This window comes from Scardinius erythrophthalmus (assembly GCF_964197995.2).
Source record: "Scardinius erythrophthalmus genome assembly, chromosome: 23".
NCBI lineage: Eukaryota > Metazoa > Chordata > Actinopteri > Cypriniformes > Leuciscidae > Scardinius > Scardinius erythrophthalmus.
In genome coordinates, this window is record NC_138243.1 from 15,160,005 (window position 1) to 15,179,428 (window position 19,424).

At 38.2% G+C, this 19,424-nt stretch overlaps 3 protein-coding genes across 3 annotated transcripts in view; 2 read left to right on the forward strand and 1 right to left on the reverse strand.

The window, feature by feature from the left end:
• On the forward strand, positions 1–6,118 carry slc25a1a (solute carrier family 25 member 1a). The gene is made up of 9 exons (XM_081354420.1): positions 1–353; positions 871–978; positions 3,247–3,346; positions 3,427–3,565; positions 4,018–4,102; positions 4,676–4,780; positions 4,858–4,973; positions 5,066–5,139; positions 5,222–6,118. Exons 1-9 carry the CDS (start codon positions 116–118, stop codon positions 5,334–5,336), a joined length of 1,080 nt encoding a protein of 359 aa, XP_081210546.1. The 5' UTR covers positions 1–115; the 3' UTR covers positions 5,337–6,118.
• nle1 (notchless homolog 1) lies at positions 5,515–16,767 on the reverse strand. The gene is made up of 13 exons (XM_081354419.1): positions 16,646–16,767; positions 16,366–16,506; positions 15,151–15,368; positions 14,968–15,047; positions 14,797–14,873; positions 13,971–14,068; positions 13,148–13,340; positions 11,889–12,024; positions 11,320–11,366; positions 11,032–11,234; positions 9,996–10,155; positions 6,865–6,935; positions 5,515–6,751 (listed from the first exon to the last, which is right to left on the reverse strand). The coding sequence occupies exons 2-13, from the start codon at positions 16,498–16,500 to the stop codon at positions 6,739–6,741; spliced, it is 1,431 nt and encodes a 476-aa protein (XP_081210545.1). The 5' UTR covers positions 16,501–16,506; positions 16,646–16,767; the 3' UTR covers positions 5,515–6,738.
• The window catches only part of ltn1 (listerin E3 ubiquitin protein ligase 1), a 23,980-nt gene continuing 21,267 nt past the window's right edge, over positions 16,712–19,424 (forward strand). The window contains exons 1-2 of the mRNA XM_081354416.1: positions 16,712–16,822; positions 17,334–17,540. Of these exons, the coding sequence (XP_081210542.1) occupies positions 16,781–16,822; positions 17,334–17,540 (249 nt within the window). The 5' untranslated portion in view covers positions 16,712–16,780. The remainder of the gene's footprint in view (positions 16,823–17,333; positions 17,541–19,424) is intronic.

Sequence of the window (19,424 nt, forward strand, 5' to 3'; positions counted from 1 at the left end):
ACGCCTCGGAGTGGTCTTCCTGTGATTGTGTTGTCTTCGTCCTATTGGGCAGACGCATCCTGCGCGTCGTCACACAGCACAGATTTTCACTTTGCGCTTAAAACATCATTATATCATGTCGTCTTTGTATAAACCGTTTTCTGTTTCGGAGGGACCGTGCAAAGATGCTATACTGAGACGAGGATGCACACCGCAACAGCATCCTGAAGCGCTAACCCGGATTGCCTCCGCTGGCGGGGGCTCGACGCGTACTTTTACCCCAATTCCCCAAATTTATCTAGGCCAGAGGAATCTTGCGGCCGCTGCTATCGGAGGGAGAAAAATCACCCATCCGTGGAAGGCTATTCTTGCAGGTACATGCGTATTTGTGTTTGTGTTAGAAGCACACAAGCGCTAATGTTTTGGTGAATCACGCGATACCCTATTATGCGCGAGCCCACAATAACAGTTATGCGTGACCACGTTGGCACGTCCCCTTCCATACTTACAGTCTGCCATTATTGTGAAACTCACTCTCACTCCATGACCTGCATGTCTTTGCTGGGTCAACCAAATGGTAGCTTCCAGAAATTTAATTTGTTTACTAATTTGTTTAAATAGGTTTGGACAGTTAAAACAGTATGCTTTATTAATATAAATATCAACTGAACTACTTAACCATATTCCAACATTCCAACAAAACTAGTTTGGTTACAGTGTTGCATACATTGGGCTTTAACCATCCAAGTACAACTAAAACAACATGACCTTATATGAAACTGACTTGTCCTTGATAAACAATGTAAGCTTAAACAAATCATAGATTTCCGCTGATGTCACTGAATGCAATATAGGCACGCTTTATTTACTGATGATATTATTTTTACCCAGGTGGCATTGCAGGAGGCATTGAGATCTGCATCACATTCCCAACGGAGTACGTGAAGACCCAACTACAGTTAGATGAAAGAGCTAACCCTCCTCGGTACCGGGGCATAGGTGAGGGCAACTGGCATGAAATGAAAAAATCACCAATATCATTTCTAAAAGCATGCTACTGTGTACATGTTTCTTTTTGTCCTCCTAATGTTTAATCATAACTGGACTTTTTGGTGAAAACAACAGACTTCTCTCTCTCTTGTTACTTATGCAGGACTTCAGATATACGTCACAATGCAGAAGAAAGATCTGTTGCTACTTTCGTTTCATTTGTCCTGCTTCTGTTACGAGCGACAATGCGGCTGACAATAGGAAATAGAGATATATTGACTAGCATAGTTCATGATCGTTGGTTGGCTGGATTCCAGATGTCGTTCTTTTAGCTGTTGGAGGTTGTTGGCATGGTCTTGAGTCTTTCCTCTATATAGATCAGCCCTCCATTTTGCACTGCCTGAGTCCAGGAGTTAGTTGGTATGCTGAAATCTATCAGATCTCTTTTCAGGACATCTTTATACCTCATTTTTCATCTACCAGCAGTGCGGGCACCCTTCTTGAGCACACTGTGCAGAACTGCGCGGGGTATGCTTGAGGGGGGCATTCTGGTGACATGTCCATTCCACCTGATGCAAATTAATTTTAGGTTGGAGGAAAGTGGTTCACTTTTGGTCACTTTGAACTAGGCTCGCTGCGATAGTCCAGTGACACAGGTTACATCACTTGCCTACTGCGGCACCCCCCCCCCCACACAAACACTGTTGTTTAGATTTTTTTTATAGTAATACAAATGATGTAGTTCAGTTAGAGAACAGACACTACAGTTAAAAACTGAACAACTGAAACGTCTGCTCAATTCAGCGTGAGCTGAGCGAGATTCGGCGAGCTGACTGACAAGACTTAATGGCGGAAGATTTGGTTTCAAAGCGAAATGTAAAAGCACCTATTTTTTGCCAATATTTTGGATTTAAAGGATTAGTTCACCTCAAAATGAAAATTTCCTAATAATTTACTCACCCCAATGCCATCCAAGATATCCATGTCTTTCTTTCCTCAGTGGGAGATAAATTATGTTTTTTGAGGAAAACATTTCTGGATTTTTCTTCTAACAATGGACTTCATTGGTTACCATCGTTTTTAAGTCCAAATCAACGCAGTTTCAAAAGTATTTGAAGTGTTTAAACGGGCTGTACGCGATCACAGCTGAAGAAGAGGTTGTTATCTAGCGAAACCATAGGTCATTTTCAAAAAAGAATTATAATTTATAGACTTTTTACCTTCAATAGTTCTGATTGAGCTGATCAACAAACGTACAGGGAACTACGTCATCACATTGAAAGGTCACGCCGGCGCCGGCAGAAGTACCGCCCCACTGTTTACAATGCGACCGTACGTAGGAGGATAGTTCAAATAGTATTGTTTGCTATTATATATATAGTAATAGTATTCAGTGAATATGAATATGAATAGTATATGAATAACATTCTGATGAATATGAAAAGTAGTTCAAATAGTATTGCTGGCGCCGACGTGACCTTTCAATGTGATGACGTAGTTCCCTGTCCGTTTGTTGATCAGCTCAATCAGAACTATTGAAGGTAATAAATTATATATATTTTTTTTTAAAATGACCTATCGTTTCGCTAGATAACAACCTCTTCTTCAGCTGTGATCGCGAACAGCCCGTTTAAACACTTCAAAGACTTTTGAAACTGCATTGATTTGGACTTAAAAACGATGGTAACCAATGAAGTCCATTGTTAGAGGAAAAATCCAGAAATGTTTTCCTCAAAAAACATAATTTCTCTCCCACTGAGGAAAGAAAGACATGGATATCTTAGATGGCATTGGGGTGAGTAAATTATTAGGAAATTTTCATTTTGGGGTGAACTAATCCTTTAAACCCAATGCTCATAGGGAACCTGCAAACATTAATTAGGCAATCTTTAAACTTTGCCTGATGAAGGTGGTAGCATCCGGAGGTAACATTTCTAATTCATACACACCTTCAAGCGCACCACTCGTGTTTGACCTCGATGGACTGAACAGAAGGAAATAACTGGAAGAAAAAAAATCACGTCAAAGAAGGCGGAGCCTCAGAGCCACATCTACTTATTATGTAATCATCACGGACCAATAGTAGCTTGAATAATTTTCCCAGCTGGAGCAAACTTTTCCAGAAAGTTCACTTTGGCAAACTATACTCCAAATGAACCTCATTTTGGCCTGATATTGTTCGAAATAACATCACAACTGTTCCTCCTTTGATTTTGCTTAATGAATATCGGGGCCTTAACTGAATGTGTAAATTGTGTAACCTGTATTTTTGCGCAGGTGATTGTGTTAAGCTGACAGTGCAGGATCATGGGTTGAGAGGTCTGTATAGAGGGCTTAGTTCACTCCTTTACGGATCCATCCCGAAATCTGCAGTACGGTAAGAAACATTGGTCTTTACCTGTTTTAGCATGAATAGTGTGTCTTTTGCTTACGCTTTTGTTTTTGACATTATGGCAGGTTTGGAACATTCGAGGTTCTTAGCAACCCGATGAGGGACGCCACAGGTCGGCTTGACAATAAAGGAAGTTTACTGTGTGGGCTTGGAGCGGGAATTGCAGAAGCGGTGTTGGTGGTCTGTCCAATGGAGACAGTCAAGGTGGGACTGTATCTAGTTATTTTGGTTACACATTAGGGCTGGAACGACGCATCAACATAATCGATTACGTCGATTACGCACTGTTTATGTTCATCCCTAATACCCTATCATGTTTCACACAAAACAAAACTCTAGAGCAGATACTAGCTAGTGGCTAGTATGGCAGCACCATCATACGGTTGGATTCGTACAGCATTTTGTTTTTTTTTATGAGCATGACAGCCTAATACTTTAACCAAACTGACACTGCACATTTTCAGAACTGCATTCTTGACAAACCTGTGCTGAATGAACGGATCCGCACTGGACAACTAGTTGTCTGCCACATCATACTGTGTATTGTGAGAGCCACAGTGTACTGTATAATCATGATGGATTTACTCACGGAGAAGGAGAAATGACATTCTGATTTCTGTATCTTACTCAATATATACCATCTGTATCATTTTCAGGTGAAGTTCATTCATGACCAGTGCTCTCTGAGGCCACGCTACCGAGGGTTCTTCCACGGCGTACGGGAGATCATCAGAGATCAAGGTACTTATGGACCAGTACAAACGTATGTATTAATAGAGACAGAAGGAGCAGACGGACCAGTCATAGAAAAATGTATGGGGGTTGTAGAAAATAAAATATAAAAAACTATAACGATTAACTCTAATATATATATGTATGTATGTGTATATATATTTATTACATGGCGTGGCTGAATTCCAATGTAGAATGCGGTCTGTTATTTCTTGATAACAGACCGCTGCGAACAGCGCGTTGCTATGGACGCGGAACGGACGGATTTTCTTTGGCGGAAGCAATACAATCGTTTTTATAAATATATATATATAATTAAAATAATAATAATAAAAAAAATTATGATAATATTTTTAGATTTAATAAAATCATTTAATAAACTAAATCATTTAAAAAAAAAGTGAAATATAAAAATAATGCATAAAATGTAAAATAAAGTTTTTGAAAAATGAAAATAAAATGATTTTTGAAAATATTAACATGTATTCTATATAAAATAAAATGTATAGTTTTTGAAAAATCTAACAAATTATTATTTTTTGTTAAAAAAAAGTGTGTAATATATTTATTCCGTGTTTGTAGGTGTTCGAGGGACATATCAAGGACTGACTGCTACACTTCTGAAGCAGGGTAGCAACCAGGCGATACGCTTTTATGTTATGAACTTGTTGCGCAACTGGTACAAAGGTGAGGATGAGATCCAACAATAATACTTTTTAAGTATGGGTGTTTAAGAAAACTGATCATCTTGGCTTTATCTTCAGGCGATGACCCCAGTCGTGACATGCACCCGCTGGTTACAGCGATGTTTGGAGCGACAGCCGGGGCGGCTAGTGTTTTTGGGAACACACCCCTTGATGTGGTGAAGACTCGAATGCAGGTTAGCAGAAGCTTCTCAAATAATTCATTAAAATTAATACAAAAAAACTATTGAATGCCATTTGTTGACATTTTATAATCCATTTGTCTTAGGGTTTGGAGGCTCATCGCTACAAGAGCACCATGGATTGCGCCTTCCAGATTTTGAAGAACGAAGGCCCTCAAGCGTATGTTTCCTCATAAATATTATTTCTTTTAAACTTTCTTTTCTTTTCTTCTTCCTTACGCTTTTCTTGCTTTGAATCGCAGGTTCTACAAAGGCACAGTCCCACGATTGGGCCGAGTGTGTCTGGACGTTGCCATTGTCTTTGTTCTCTATGAGGAAGTCGTGAAGCTACTGAACAACGTCTGGAGAACAGACTGAAGATAGAACAGGGTGTAGAACTGATCGAGACAGATTGAACTATCCAAACACAGTTGGCCACGTCAGTCAAGTTTCAAGATCCAGACATGAACCGTGACCTCTGGCCCAGAGGATTTAAACCATCCATCTGTGTCTGTATTGTTAAAACCAGGGCCTTAAGCAATGAGAGGAAACCTGTAGCTTACAGTATATTTATTGATGCGCAAAAATATTGATGGATGAAAAGCATATCATCAGTTTGCTCTCTTCGGTAAAATCGTGCAAGTGTCTTCTCACCACCACCATGCTTTTAAAGAGATTGTCGTGAATCCACTCATGTGGCATGAAAACATAAAAGCACTACCAAGTACACAGAAATATCAATGTAATGCTCATGTTTTTTTGCCCTAGTTTACGTGCACAGTTACACTGGAAATGGTTTAAATGTGCTTTTGTAAGAACTTGTATCTTGATGTTGTCATACATCTCAAAACCGGTAAAGGCCAAGACATTCCTGTTGATGTTAAATTTGCATGCATAAATGGCATCAAGACCAGGATGTCGAAGCTTGAGTACCGAGTCGATACAACTCATGTTTCGTTTGCGTTTTTTATAAAATGTAAATGGCAGCTTTTTTTTAGTTATTTATTTATAAGCTTTTTCATTAACACGCATTTCCTCACAAAGGTTGCCTGTTCTGTACTATTCACGCTACTTTTGTGTTTGTATCCCATATATAAGCAGTGCTTCTTCAAAACAGATCCTGAATACGTCACACAGATTCAATAAACCAAATAGGTTCAGTTTCCCGTCCTTGTGACCTTATTGAGTAGCCAATATTGATCAATTGATCCAAACTCTTTGAATTCTATCTTAAGGCTCTTAACGTCATACACCTGTTGTGCGATAACAACAAACTGCTTTTGATGCTACAGTTGTTAATTCAAGATAAGAAAGTCACACACATAACACAGACCCCATAAAAATCCTTTTACTGCTTGTTTAATGAGAAAACGTCTCTGCTGACGTAGTGCGGTCCACTGTGACGATGCTGGTTATCTCTCGGCACTGGAACAGACCCGGTTAATGCCGCCTGTATCGCAGCATTAGGGATTAAGTTAATTACAAAGAATGTGTGTGAGAAAGATTACACGGATTAGACTGGGTCAGATCGCCTGCACTTCCACGGGGCAGTTGCTCATTTGAGTGGTGTATCGGGCGGTTTATCTTCCCGCTATCTGGCCCGACAACATCAGAGAGCATTATATGTCAGCTATTGTGATGCTGTCAAAGTGGTTTCGTTGGACAAATAGGCTAAGGCTTAGTGCTCCAACACTTGCTGTTCACTGTCCCGTGGGGGGGATGCTTCGAGACGCCTGATTGGCTGTTGCATGCAGAGCCTGGGGCCGCTGGTTTCTCCGGGTCACTTCCTCCATCTAATGGAGAAAAGAAGATAAGACATGCCAAGTGTTCCTACCAGGTGGTGTTGCACACAGTATTGTGCGGGCATGGAAATAAATAATCTGTGCAGGATATAGGAGTCACTTACATTCTTAAACACTTGTCCTTCCCACCGCTAGCCACTCTCTGTCCATCGGGACTCCAATCAACGGCAAAAACCTGAGCAATAAAGGAAAATAGATGAGTGGTGTTTGTCCATGCATAACATGCAGCTCTAACACAACGGCGGTTGTTGCCAAGGCATTGCTATGCTGTTAAGGTATTCAGAGTTTTTGGCACGTAGTTGCTAGGTGACTGCTTAGAGACCCAAAGTAAAGTCATTTCTAAATGTGGGAAATTTACTAAATTTGCCTATTTACTAAAAAATAAATCATATATCTTACTCTACTTTTACATGCATTTTATAAAATAAAATAGTGTTTTCAAGTTTTAAACAACTGTGAGAATCCTAATATTTCATTTAAAAACTAGTTTTAGGGGACAAAATGGTTTTGTTAGGTTAACTAAAACTAAAAAAAACAATTTAATTTAAATAAAGCTAATATAAATTTTAGATGAAAAACCTAAATGAAAATGAGAAATTTTGCCTTGTTAACTAACTGAAATAATTAAGTTGAAGTACTAAAATTCCTAAAACTGAAATAAAAAAAATTAGAGCTATAGAGAAATAAATGAATGAAACAAATAAAAATAACAAACTAACTAAAACTGAAATTAAAATGAAAACTGAAAATATAAAAATAAAAGCTAAATTAAAAATACTCTATAAAATCCTATAATAGTATATTAAATATAAAAATAATACTAAAATAACATTGATGTGGCTCACACTACAGGAGTTTTAAAATCCTAACCGATTGTGAAATCTGGTTGCAGCACACACTTAAGGAGAATCTTTGCAGATTTTCTTCCCTCAAATCTTAAAAGAACACGTCGACTTTTTGGGACTTTTGCTTATTCATTGTATCCAAATCCTCTGGTTTAATGTTAAATCAAAAAAAATGTGAAATATTATTTATATCTATTATATTATTTATAGATCTATTAGTTGAAAACATACCAGTAAAGGACTCTATTAAATACCATGGCATTCATATTTATAAAAATAAACATACACGTGAAAAACTGAATTATATGCCTAAAATAAAAAATAAATAAAATATTCTGAATAACTGGTTACAAAGGGATCTGACTTTGTTTGGGAGAGTTTTGCTTTCCAAAGCTGAGGGTCTCCCTTTATGTCAGTGATAAAACTTCCAAAGAAATTAATAAAACCTTTCTCGACTTAATTTGGAAAAATAAACCTTGCAAGTTGCAAAAGAGTTTATGGTGGCTTAGAGATGTTAGATTTATTTTTTTATATTAAAGGGGGGGGGGGGGGGTACAATGGTGTTTCATGTATTCAGAGTTGTTTACAGTGTTAAAGAGATGGATTCTCATGCTTAACATGGCCAAAGTTTTTTTTTAAATATTTTGGACGAATAACGGAGAATTACTGTGCCGAAAATCTTACTTCTGGGTTGGTACAAGTTTCGGCTGTTTTTTTTTTTACCGTGGATCTAATGACGTAGACCAGAGTGGAACTCCTTATATGAGCATTTCTCCCGGAAAAGCGCAACCGCGCACCTCAACGCGCTTCAACAGGAAATCATCGGCAGCGCTGCATAGTGTCTCCAAAGTGTTTTTGGTGAGGGAAAGCTTACCAAAGAACCCAGCGTTAGGAACAGTGGATGCAGAAACGAGTTGTGTAGACTGTTTGTTCCCTGCATTTCGACGATGAATGTTTTATAAACAAAGCCCAGATCGACGGATTCTCTCTATGGCTCTGGCTTCGCCCACACGGCCCGCCTCCAGACGCTCGTTTTTTTCCGGAAAGACTCGGTACAGCCTATTTTCTCTTATAAATATAATAAAACTAAAGACTTTTTGGAGATATGAAGGATGCAATACTACTCTATAGGTACTCAAGATTAACAGGAGATTGAGTGAAAATGAGCATTTCACCCCCCTTTTAACAATACTTTTAAACTTAATTGGTTAAGAAACTGTCAAAGAAATGAAAATTCATTATGGTTCTTTATTCCTCAGTCCATTTTCAAAAAGCTTGGAGGCTTATCTTTTCTACTGAGATGTAACTATCTGCCTGGGAAATGACAAATTAAACTATCCAAATTTTACCAGCAAGTGTTATTAGCTTGGAAAATTGGTTTCCATCACAATTTTTCTCCACACAAAATGCTTCTCTGGAACAACTGTCTCATTACCTCTAGGAATAAATCTTTATTTTGACACAACTGGTTTGAAAAAAAAAAAAAAATCTATACTCTGTCATGGATTTGTTTGATGAAAATGGAAATGTTTTGTCTTATGAAGTTTTTGTTTATCTACAATTTCCCCATTCCATTTCAAGAGTTTCAGTAAGTTGTAAAAGCTATTCCAAATGGGTTGAAACATTTGATGAAGAGTCACCTTACTTTTGGAAGTAACGAAAGGAAATTTCCTGAGCTAATAGTTCATGGTATCAAACAATTTTCTCATTCCTGTAATATCAGATTCATTTTTCAATCCAATCATAAAATCTCTCCTAGAGGGAAATTTTTTTGGAATGCACAAATCGCTGATATTCATTGGAAAGAGGCACGGTTAAATCCATATAAATTTTGTATGCTGAATAAAGTTAAAGAGGTACATTTTAAAATACTTCACACAAAATCTACCCATGTAAAGCTTCATATCAAAATTCATAGACACGAGGAAGACTTGGCTTATTTGTTTTACAACTGTGATTTATCTTTAAAATTTTGGTCTGATGTTAGTTCTTTTCTTTTTGCCCCAAGAAAGGGGAATTATAAATTATCTCTAAAAGATGTTATTAAGATGTTCTTTCACACACAGAGGCAAAATGTTTGAATATGTGGTGAACATTTTGCATGGTAAATATTACATCCATAAACAAAAATTTGCTAAATGCATACCTACATTTTATTCTTAATAGAGATGGAATCGCTGAAGTCATTAAAGTTAATTAAAAATAAAAAGAATGAAATTGTTGTATACTGAAATCAGTGATTTGACTCATTTGTTTTTCCAAAAAAAAAAAAAAAAAATACATTCCTCAATATCGGAGGGGAAAATCAGGGATAAATCGGCCTAAAACTCCTGTAGTGTGAGCCAGGCATAAGACTCAAACCTCTGAACAAAATCCATTCACGGTCTTACCTCATCAGCGTGGCCAGGCAGATCAGCGTTCAGTTTGCCCGTCTTGATGTCCCACACCTTCAGAGTGCTGTCACTGCTGCCACTGACCAACAGGCGGCTGTCTGCAGACCACGCCACCTGGTACACCGGCCCGACATGACCGCGAAGGGAGGTCAGGTACCTGGAAAACATTAAAAAAAGATCTTTAATAGACCTTCACAGGGTCAGAAAACAGACATATTGTCTGTGCACTGTGTATACTGGCTGTGTTGTTGCCATGTGCAAACAAGCAAAATATGCCATGATTTGCTGACGTGATCTGAGTGCCTCCTAGTGTACACTACTGGAAGTACACTATGGTTCTGTGCCACCATGAATCCGTTTACAAAGGCTGCATCCGAAATCACACACTTCTGTACTATGTAGTAGGAGTAAAACATTATGTGAAGAGTAGCATTTCCAAATTCACAGTTTACATAAAACATAGGGTCGGAGAGTACCTGAATGACTTACTATTTGCGGTGAGATTCTGAAGCTCATATCCAATATACGCTTTACTTTCCCATGGGGCCACGGGAGAGGCAGTGAGTGAAACAACGCAACTTAAGCTGATGTGTCACATGCCAATGACAAAGTACATCCGGATTACATTCATACTATACGCATTCACAAACACTTTTTTTTTACCTATTCAGAAAGACTGTGATTTCAGATGCAGCAACACGCTGTTTGGAATGGAATACAAGCTTACTGCATACTATATTGTAAAATTTATATGTGAAGCAATAATTGATATGTAAAATTAAACATTTCAAATAGTAGTTTGTATTACAATGTCATAACTTTTGAAAGTGCACTGCAATGTGGGATACCAGGTGAAGTGAAATTTAGGCAAATATAATATTGGAATACTAGTCTATGCACAAAATTTACATACAACTGTGTATACTTATATTAGTATTAATATAAAATACTGCAGTTATAATATAAATGTGGTAGTATGCTAATCTAAACATAAGTCTCAAATCAGTCAGGGATCTGTGACCACCCTACTTACTTTCCTGTCTTTCCGTCCCAGATCTTTATAGACTTATCAAAGGAAGCGCTGGCGATCAGTCGTGTGTTCGGGGAGAACAGCACCTCATTGACCAGCGCTTGGTGACCTGTCAAACGGGCCACTGGCTTCTTCTCCTCCGCTGGGTTCCACAAGAACATTGTGAAGTCGTCTGATCCTGACACCAGCCTCTCATGACCTTCACCCTTTAGAAGACCAAATGTTTTGTTGTTTTATACATAAATCCCATCTCTCACAAGTCGATACTGCATATAGACTGGTCTCACTCACTCTGACGTTGTTGTAGCGCTTCAGAGCCTTTTCCTTGATTTCGTCCACTGCGGAAAATTGATTCATATTTACAAAATGATCCTTATTACATTCACTACCATTCAAAAAGTTTGGGCTCAATACGATTTAAAAATAAAATAAAAAATTAATTCAGCAAGGACGCATTAAATTGATCAAAAGTGAAAGTAAAAACATTTTTAATGTTACAAATAAAATACAATTTGGGTCTCAAATACAAATTCTGTTCTATATTGAACTTTCTATTTATTAAACAATTCTGAAAGAAAATGTGTCCGTTTCCAAAAAAATATTATCATCAACATTGATAAAAATAAATATTTCTTGAACACCAAATCAGCATATTAAAATGATTTCTGGAGGATCATGTGACTAAATAAATCACAGGAATTTTAAATTGTAATAATATTTCACAATATACTTTATTTTCTATTAAATAAATGCAGCCTTGGTGTTCATTTTTCAGAAAAAAAGAAAAAAAAAAACATACCAACCCCAAACTTTTGAAAAACAGAGTACAATAATAAATCCATTGCTATGCTGAAACCTACATGATCCAGTGAGATCCTGAGGGTTTATGGTTGCGGTAGCTGGCTCGAACGCTCCTGTGCGCAGAACGTAGTCGGTGCTGAGGGCCAACGTGTTGACCCAATGAGCGTGACCTTGCAATGTACGACACTGAACTCCCTGTGGAAAAGATGAGAGCAGATATTCACAGATAATTCAGACAAAATCCCTAGTAAACATGGTTTTAAAGCCACAGTATGGAATTTTTCTCCACTAGGGGTCGCTAACCTCTTTACAATAACAAAGGCGTAGTTTGATGACGCAACACATGCTAAGAATTATGGATCTTGTCGTCAACGTCAAGCCGACCGATCTAATAATGTTTATGGATGACTGAATACATCGATGTTTTTATCATGACTGTGATATGAAGCAGTTCGGGATTGCTAAGAGACAGCTATCAGCTCCACACGCGACGCGAGTCCCGCGGATATAAAAGGAATATGGACATTTCATTCTACCGAACTACACGCTGAATTACTACTCACAGGTCAGTTTATTAGACAAATTAAACTTGTGAGGTAACGCAGCGCTGTTTCACCTGGTCTAACATTACATTAGCACACTAAACTGCATTTGAATGTGTTGAAATGTATGTGTTAGTTTGTCTGTATGAGACTAGCAGTAAGCTAGATCAACATTAGAATAACATACAGATCATATTCTAACATTTTATCATTGTTGAACTATATAACATTGATTAGTTTTATGTAAATGTGCACACCTGTTTAATAAAGTACATGTAGGAGCGGTCGAAGTCTCGGACGTGGAGCTCTCGTTTATATACTGTCTATGGGAGCTCTCGGCATCTCGAAAACACAGCGCTGATATTGATTCTCGGTTTAGTTCTCCTTTTTTATCCAAAGTCTGCTTGCCATGGTCCGTAATGTTTGAACGAAAACAACAACAGCGTGCAAATAGACATTGCGAACTCCACAGGCCCTGCTCATAGCTCTGGTTACCATGGCAGTACGAGCGGAAATCATAGGCGGAAACCAGGGACAACGTGGATATGACGCCATTGACTGCGACAAACCGGAAATAAAGAAACGTGCCGTGTCTAAAAATTAAATTAAAATTTGTCCTGGTTTGAAAGTTGTTGAAAACAGTCGGGATAATGTAAGTACACAACTAAAAAAAATATATAACATAGATATGGTGATTTTTGCTAATTTTAAAGCAAAAAAGTTACATATTGTGCCTTTAAGTTATATTTGATCCATTATGAGTGGAAACATCTTACATCTTTGGCTCTCCAGACTTTAATGGTTCTGTCCTGAGATGAGGTGTACAGGAGACCATCACCTCCCCATTTGACACACGTCACAGACTGCGTGTGGCTGGTCAGGATCTTATCACAACGGCCCAAAACCGTATCCCATATCCGAATCGTACAGTCTTTACTGGAGCTAGCCAAATACCGACACTCTGGGTTTCTGTGATGGAGTGAAATTTGATCAATTTTGTTATGACATTTCATGAATTATAATTGAATTAAACAATTCATAAATAATAAACAATAATTTACTCATTTTAAAACATAATTAAATGATAAAAATACATTATTATCATTTATAATAAATTTGAATGAATTCACTGTAGAGCTAAAATAAAGTAAACATGCAAATTAACAAATAAAACATAGACATGTATTAATACTTTGATTACAAGTAGTGGCGATATCTTAGAAAGCAGGCTGGCCGATATATGATATAATTCTATTTCATTTAAAAGATAGTAAAAACACATGCATAAAAATGGCTGAAATTCAAAATAAACATGAAATACAAAAGCACAAGGTAGAAGGTAGATGATAGTGTATTAGTGTTTTCCTTTCTATTATGCATTCAGTTGATTTTTTTGTTTAATAATTTATTAGACAGAACTGTTAAACAGAGATATTTAATTAAAAGTAGGGTAGGTTTTTTTTTTTTTATAAACACGTTTTGTTATACTGGTTGAAACTCTCTTCACATCCTGATCTTATAGGATGATGCAGATAATTAAAAATGCCAAATATCGTCCGACCGCTAATTACAACTCGTAAATGATTTTCCAAAACTCACAGGTGGAGAGGTTCCCAGCATAGCCAGGTGATCCACTTTGTATGTCCCGTTAAGGTCTTTCCAATCTGACTTCCTGTGATCGGATCCCACAAGAAGATCTGCAAACCATCAGACACAAAACAACATCTTAGACCTAAATAACTTATAGTACACTGGACTTAAAGGTATAGCGGAGGATCTTTCCGAATTTTAGATAAGAACCGCCCTCTCCACTTTTTGAAAAAATGCACATGCGCACAACACTCTACCTGCTCCCGAGAGGGAACGCCTATTAAACGTGTGCGAGGTTCTCCTCGTGCACGCTCTGTTTACAAATTGCTGTCGGCATCGCTCATACAAGATTACTTTCCAAAAGAAGATTTGCACTTTTTCTCCAAATAGCATGCCAAACTTTACCTGTCGAGTAGAAACTTCGCGACTGAGGCATCAGTGGGAAGCCCAACATGTGTTATCAGCGCACGCCATCGTGTGAAACAATCTCCCAAAAACACTCTGATCTTGTTTCTCTCTTCTGAGGCCTTTCTCTTCTTCTCATACAGTTCGTACAAACTTTTTCTCTTGCGACCCTCAGACATTTTCAAAGGACCCGGTGAAACGGCGAGCTTCAATGAATGGCTTAGCTCTAGCTCACCAAACATAAACACCTGAAAGTGCGCATGCGCAGAAAGCGAAAACTAAGGGACGAGCCAGGGACGAGCACGTACGACGGCCTTACGTAAACATATCACCAGAATGATTGACACTTAGGTGGACCAATAGTTTACACTACCCACCCGGAAAAAGAAAATCCTCCGCTATACCTTTAAAATAAACATGACATGCTCACCTGACTGTTTTTGCACCCTGATGCTAATTTCTTGCCATCTGGAGACCAGGCAATGGATAAAACCCAGTGTGTGTGGCCTTATAAAACATGATGGACAGAATGTCAGATGATTGGTTTAACTTACAGGAGGACTGCATTTAGTAACATCTAAAGGTTATGTGATAAACTGACCCCTAGCAGTGTGGTGTGGTGTTTCTGTGCTCAGATCCCAGAACCTCACTGTCGTGTCTCCAGATCCACTGGCCAGATATCTGAATAAAAAAAGCTTTATCTGGATGCACACAGTCTGATGTGTTATATATGTATCTGTCTTTATATAAATTAGCATATAATATTACTGTTTAATCTACTTACTTTCCTGTAGGGCTGAATGCCACAGAGATGACAGCCTCTGTGTGGCCCTCCAAAGAGCTGGTGCATCGAGCCACGGCCCGTACACGGAATACGGCCTGCGGCTGGTACACAACTGGCAGCACCTGCTCAGTCTCCAGGCCCAACGTCTGCACACAAGTGCCCAGGGACGACACCACCTCTGCATCCTTAACAAAGAACAGGAATGGCACAGGCTCCTCCTGTAGACAGACAAAAAGATAGGGGTTATGAAATGATAAAAGCTGCATCATTCATAACCAGCCCATAGTCATCCAATGTAATGCAAAAAAATTGTTTTCAGGCAAAAGCTATACATAACTCTATTTTATTGTACAGAATACTCTGTGCAAAAAGGATGGTTATTTATTTAACAACAATTTGTTGATTTTAATTGGTAGCTGACAATTACTATTTTTTAATGGAATATTGCAGTATTTATTATAAATGATTAATTCATGAACATGATTTTTTTTTTAGAAATTCAGGTTCCCTCGTAATCTTTAATCAAAATAAATTTAGAGGGAATAAATAAATAAATAAATAAATAAAGAGGGAGGGGCCCTCTTACAGCGACATCTCTTCTCTTATGACATGTTTACTGGCGTGAGGGCGGGGCAACAATGACATCACAGCAATAGCAAACCACAACCATCCAATTAATTCCCAATGAACAAAATCAACATTTTTCTCTTCCAACAAGCCTTTCACTCGGATATACGTCACATTAGGGAAAGAAGACTATCACAACTTCCGTTTCATGCCAACTTTAAAATGTAGGAAAAAAGGCAAACTATATTTAACATGCTGGTTACGGTTTCTTTTACATTTTTACATTATAATTAACTTTTAGTTTTTTGCAATTCACTCAAATAGTTCAAAGAGACTATACTCCAAGTAACCAATATATTTAAACATTAAAAAAAACGTAATTATAAGTATTACATTATTTGCTATGCAAAAATCAGAAATAAATGTGTTAAAATAGTTTTAGGTGAACTATGCCACACTACTATCACATGTTATGTCAAATACACAAATACAAAATGAACATATACTGTATAACACATTAGGATAATAAGTGTTGTTATACTTTATAGATTGCACTAAACTACGCATACAGGACAGGTATACACTACAGTTCAAAAGTTTAAGTTCAGTGAGATGTTTGAAGCACATATTCCAGTCCATCGCTCCTACCTTCTGTAACAGTGCGTTGCAGACCAGCTGTAGTTTGTCTGGGCTGATGTCCAGCGGCACATCGAAGGGGGATCCGAGCACCTCACCGCTCTCATCCTGGAGCTGGATCAACACACGCTCCACGTCCACGCTCATCCTTCCCTTTAAACCCCAAACACATCGACATAAACACTATCGGTTTTAAAGCAGTCAGTAAAACTATTATAAATTGAAGGAATAAATAATAATTCCATATGTATATACATAACACAACACTATCCATCTAGAAAAACAGAAATACCTGATCACAACTGACTTCACGTGTGCAGCTAACAGTATTTTGGACGCACGCAAACTGCGTGTGCGTGACATCATAACCACGCGCCTAGTGTGACTGTACTGAAGTCGGAAAAGCAGACGCTCAACCGACACGAGAATGGGTGGCAAAAATAAACAGAGAACGAAAGGAAATGTTCGAGTAAGACAAATGAAAGTTATTCAATTACTAATCTTTTCTAACTACAAGTCAACTCGTTGAAATAATCTAAAGTCAGTGTAGTTGACTGAATAACAGGCCAGTGTTGTAAACTGTGACAGCATGACAAACTGTAGCTCGCTAAAACAAATCGCTATTATGTACTTGCTTTATGTTACTGTATAAAAGTAATGTTTATGAAACATTAGATTTTTGTTGTCGTGTCTGATATGTAAACCTATGTTCCTGTTGTCCTGACGTCACGTGTTTGTCTTGTAAACAGGAAGAAAGTTAATTAGTTCCCATTAAAAATAAAAACTAGGATCCTGCTGGACTTAGTTGATAAGTTCTAGTTCTTCTAGTTCATTAATTATTCATAAAGCACATTTAAAATGGTCCTTTAAGGACTGAGCAATGTGCAGTGCATTAGTTGAGCAACCTATTATGATGGTGATTACCTGATATGAAATGGTCATGAATGTGTAATGACAGCCCTGTGTTTTCTCTCTTTCAGCCGTCCAGCAGTGGCAGAGCTGCTGATCTGTTGGCCAGGGAGAGTGGTGTTGTACCTGGGTTTGTGGGATTCGGTGTCTCAACCTCCAATGATCCAGGATATGTGCCTGCAGTACAGGGGGCTGAGGAGATAGACAATCTAGTTGATGCAGACTTCCGCATGGTTCTTCGGAAACTGTCCAAGAGAGATACAGTCACAAAGTTGAAGGTATCATTTGTTGTGATTGATTGGAGCACTGTTTCACAGTCTAGTGTCACAAATAAATATTACCTAGAGGGCAAATGTTTGGTCATTGTTTGATCAGTGAGAATTAACATTTAAAAATTTGGATCACTAAGGGTCTCCCACACATATTTTCATAGCCTGTTACCTCTCACTGTCCTGATAGTGGGATACTTAGCACACTTTTTTTATCATTTGAAAGCTTAAACAGTCAAAAACCACCCTAGAAACCGTTTTGAAATCGAACATGCCGATACTATTGGAAAAGGTAATTTAAAACCTTTTAGCGGGCTCAGTTTTTGTAATATGAACTTCAAATTTGGAACACATCTTAGATATATGGCTTTGATTTCCTATCAATTTTATTTTGTATAAAATATATATATATATATTTACGTTTGAGCAGTAGGCAGACCTAATATAACTATAATACAACAGTACGTTTGAGCAATCTAATACAAATTGTATATCTTTCTTTACATTTTTGCTTAAACTTTTATATATTTTTTAAATGCTTTCACTTCTGAGTGTAAATTTAAAAAAAAGAGACCAACCTTAGGTCTGTATTTCAAACCATTCATGAATTACAACCATTTAAGTTCAGATCTATGCTGTAAAAGGGGGGGGTGACAGTTAAAGGGGCTATAAGTGATTTCTGAGAAACACTGTTGATAGTTCAAATCAGTTTGTTGTCAAATTGTTGTTAGTCACCAGCTCCACACAAACAATGACACTAAAAACTGTCCTGTTACTATAGCTAACATTACAACAACATATTGGGCCCTATCTTGCACCCAGCGCAATTGACTTTGTACACCGACGCATGTATCATTCCTATTTTGCACCCGCGCAAAGCGCGCTTTTCCCTCCACAGAAGCACGTCGCTAAACTAGGGAATGAACTTGCGCTCCCTGGGCGGTTCAGCACAAAAAAGAAGGCGTGTTCCAGCGCAAACGTTCCTTCATGCTATTTTGCAGGTTTAGAAAACAATTGCGCCACTAACCAGGAAAAAATAGTTTAAAGTCAGTGGCGCGTTGCACATGTTATTCCTATGCTATTTTAAGGGCGCATGCTTGGCCATAATCAATGTAGCGTGTGCACAACGCGCATACACTTTGATTCTCTCATCTACACAGAAGCAGCAGATCCATTAACCGAAGTTAATTTGGGTGGGTTTCTCCATTTCAATGTAACTTCTCTCTTTTACGGCCGTGACAAGAGCGTTGCTCTCCTCGGCTGTGAACCGCTCCTGGCAAATCCGCCGTTACAATAGCAATCCGCCATGGAAAAAGCACTTCTGCTCTTAAAGGAAATGTGAGATGACGTTCTGATTGGTTTATTTCACGTTACGCCCAAACCACACCTATGAATAATGAAGCTACTTCAGACCAACCCATTTTAGATTTGCGCCTGGCGCAAGAGTAATTTATCCCGCTGGGAAAATAGCAACAGCGCCCAAGACCCGCCCAAAAAGTTACTTGTGCTTTGCGCTTGACACTTGTGTTTTAGATCGTTAAAATAGGGCCCTATATCTTCAATGCCACTCATGTATGGAGCAGAAACAATCCAACCTCTGCGTCCGTTTTCAGGCCTTCCTGCTTATGTCTCTTCAGCACTGGAAAGATTTTCTAATATTAACGCGGGTCCTGAAGCTCTTGCCTGATCATAACCCTTCTTTTTCCAGTGATATTCCTCTGACCTTTTCTCATTTGTAATGTCTCTCAGCCATCTCTCTTTCTACAGTCTTTCTTCAAATCTGAAATCTCCCTCTTACTCACTGTCTCTCCTCGCCCATCATGAGTGTATGAATTGAATTGAATTGAATTGAGTGGACACTGCTGATTGGCTACAGGTGTTTATGGTGCTCAG

Bases quoted from the DNA above. Each gene is read 5' to 3' on its own strand.
- slc25a1a (XM_081354420.1), top strand. From the start codon at position 116: ATGTCGTCTTTGTATAAACCGTTTTCTGTTTCGGAGGGACCGTGCAAA. The intron at 4,781-4,857 runs GTGAGGATGAGA...CTTTATCTTCAG, and splicing joins GTTGCGCAACTGGTACAAAG to GCGATGACCCCAGTCGTGAC. The intron at 4,974-5,065 runs GTTAGCAGAAGC...CATTTGTCTTAG, and splicing joins TGGTGAAGACTCGAATGCAG to GGTTTGGAGGCTCATCGCTA.
- nle1 (XM_081354419.1), bottom strand. From the start codon at position 16,500: ATGAGCGTGGACGTGGAGCGTGTGTTGATCCAGCTCCAGGATGAGAGC. The intron at 15,369-16,365 runs GTAGGAGCGATG...GTCTGTCTACAG, and splicing joins GCAACGCACTGTTACAGAAG to GAGGAGCCTGTGCCATTCCT. The intron at 6,936-9,995 runs GTAAGACCGTGA...TTTATTGCTCAG, and splicing joins TGCCTGGCCACGCTGATGAG to GTTTTTGCCGTTGATTGGAG.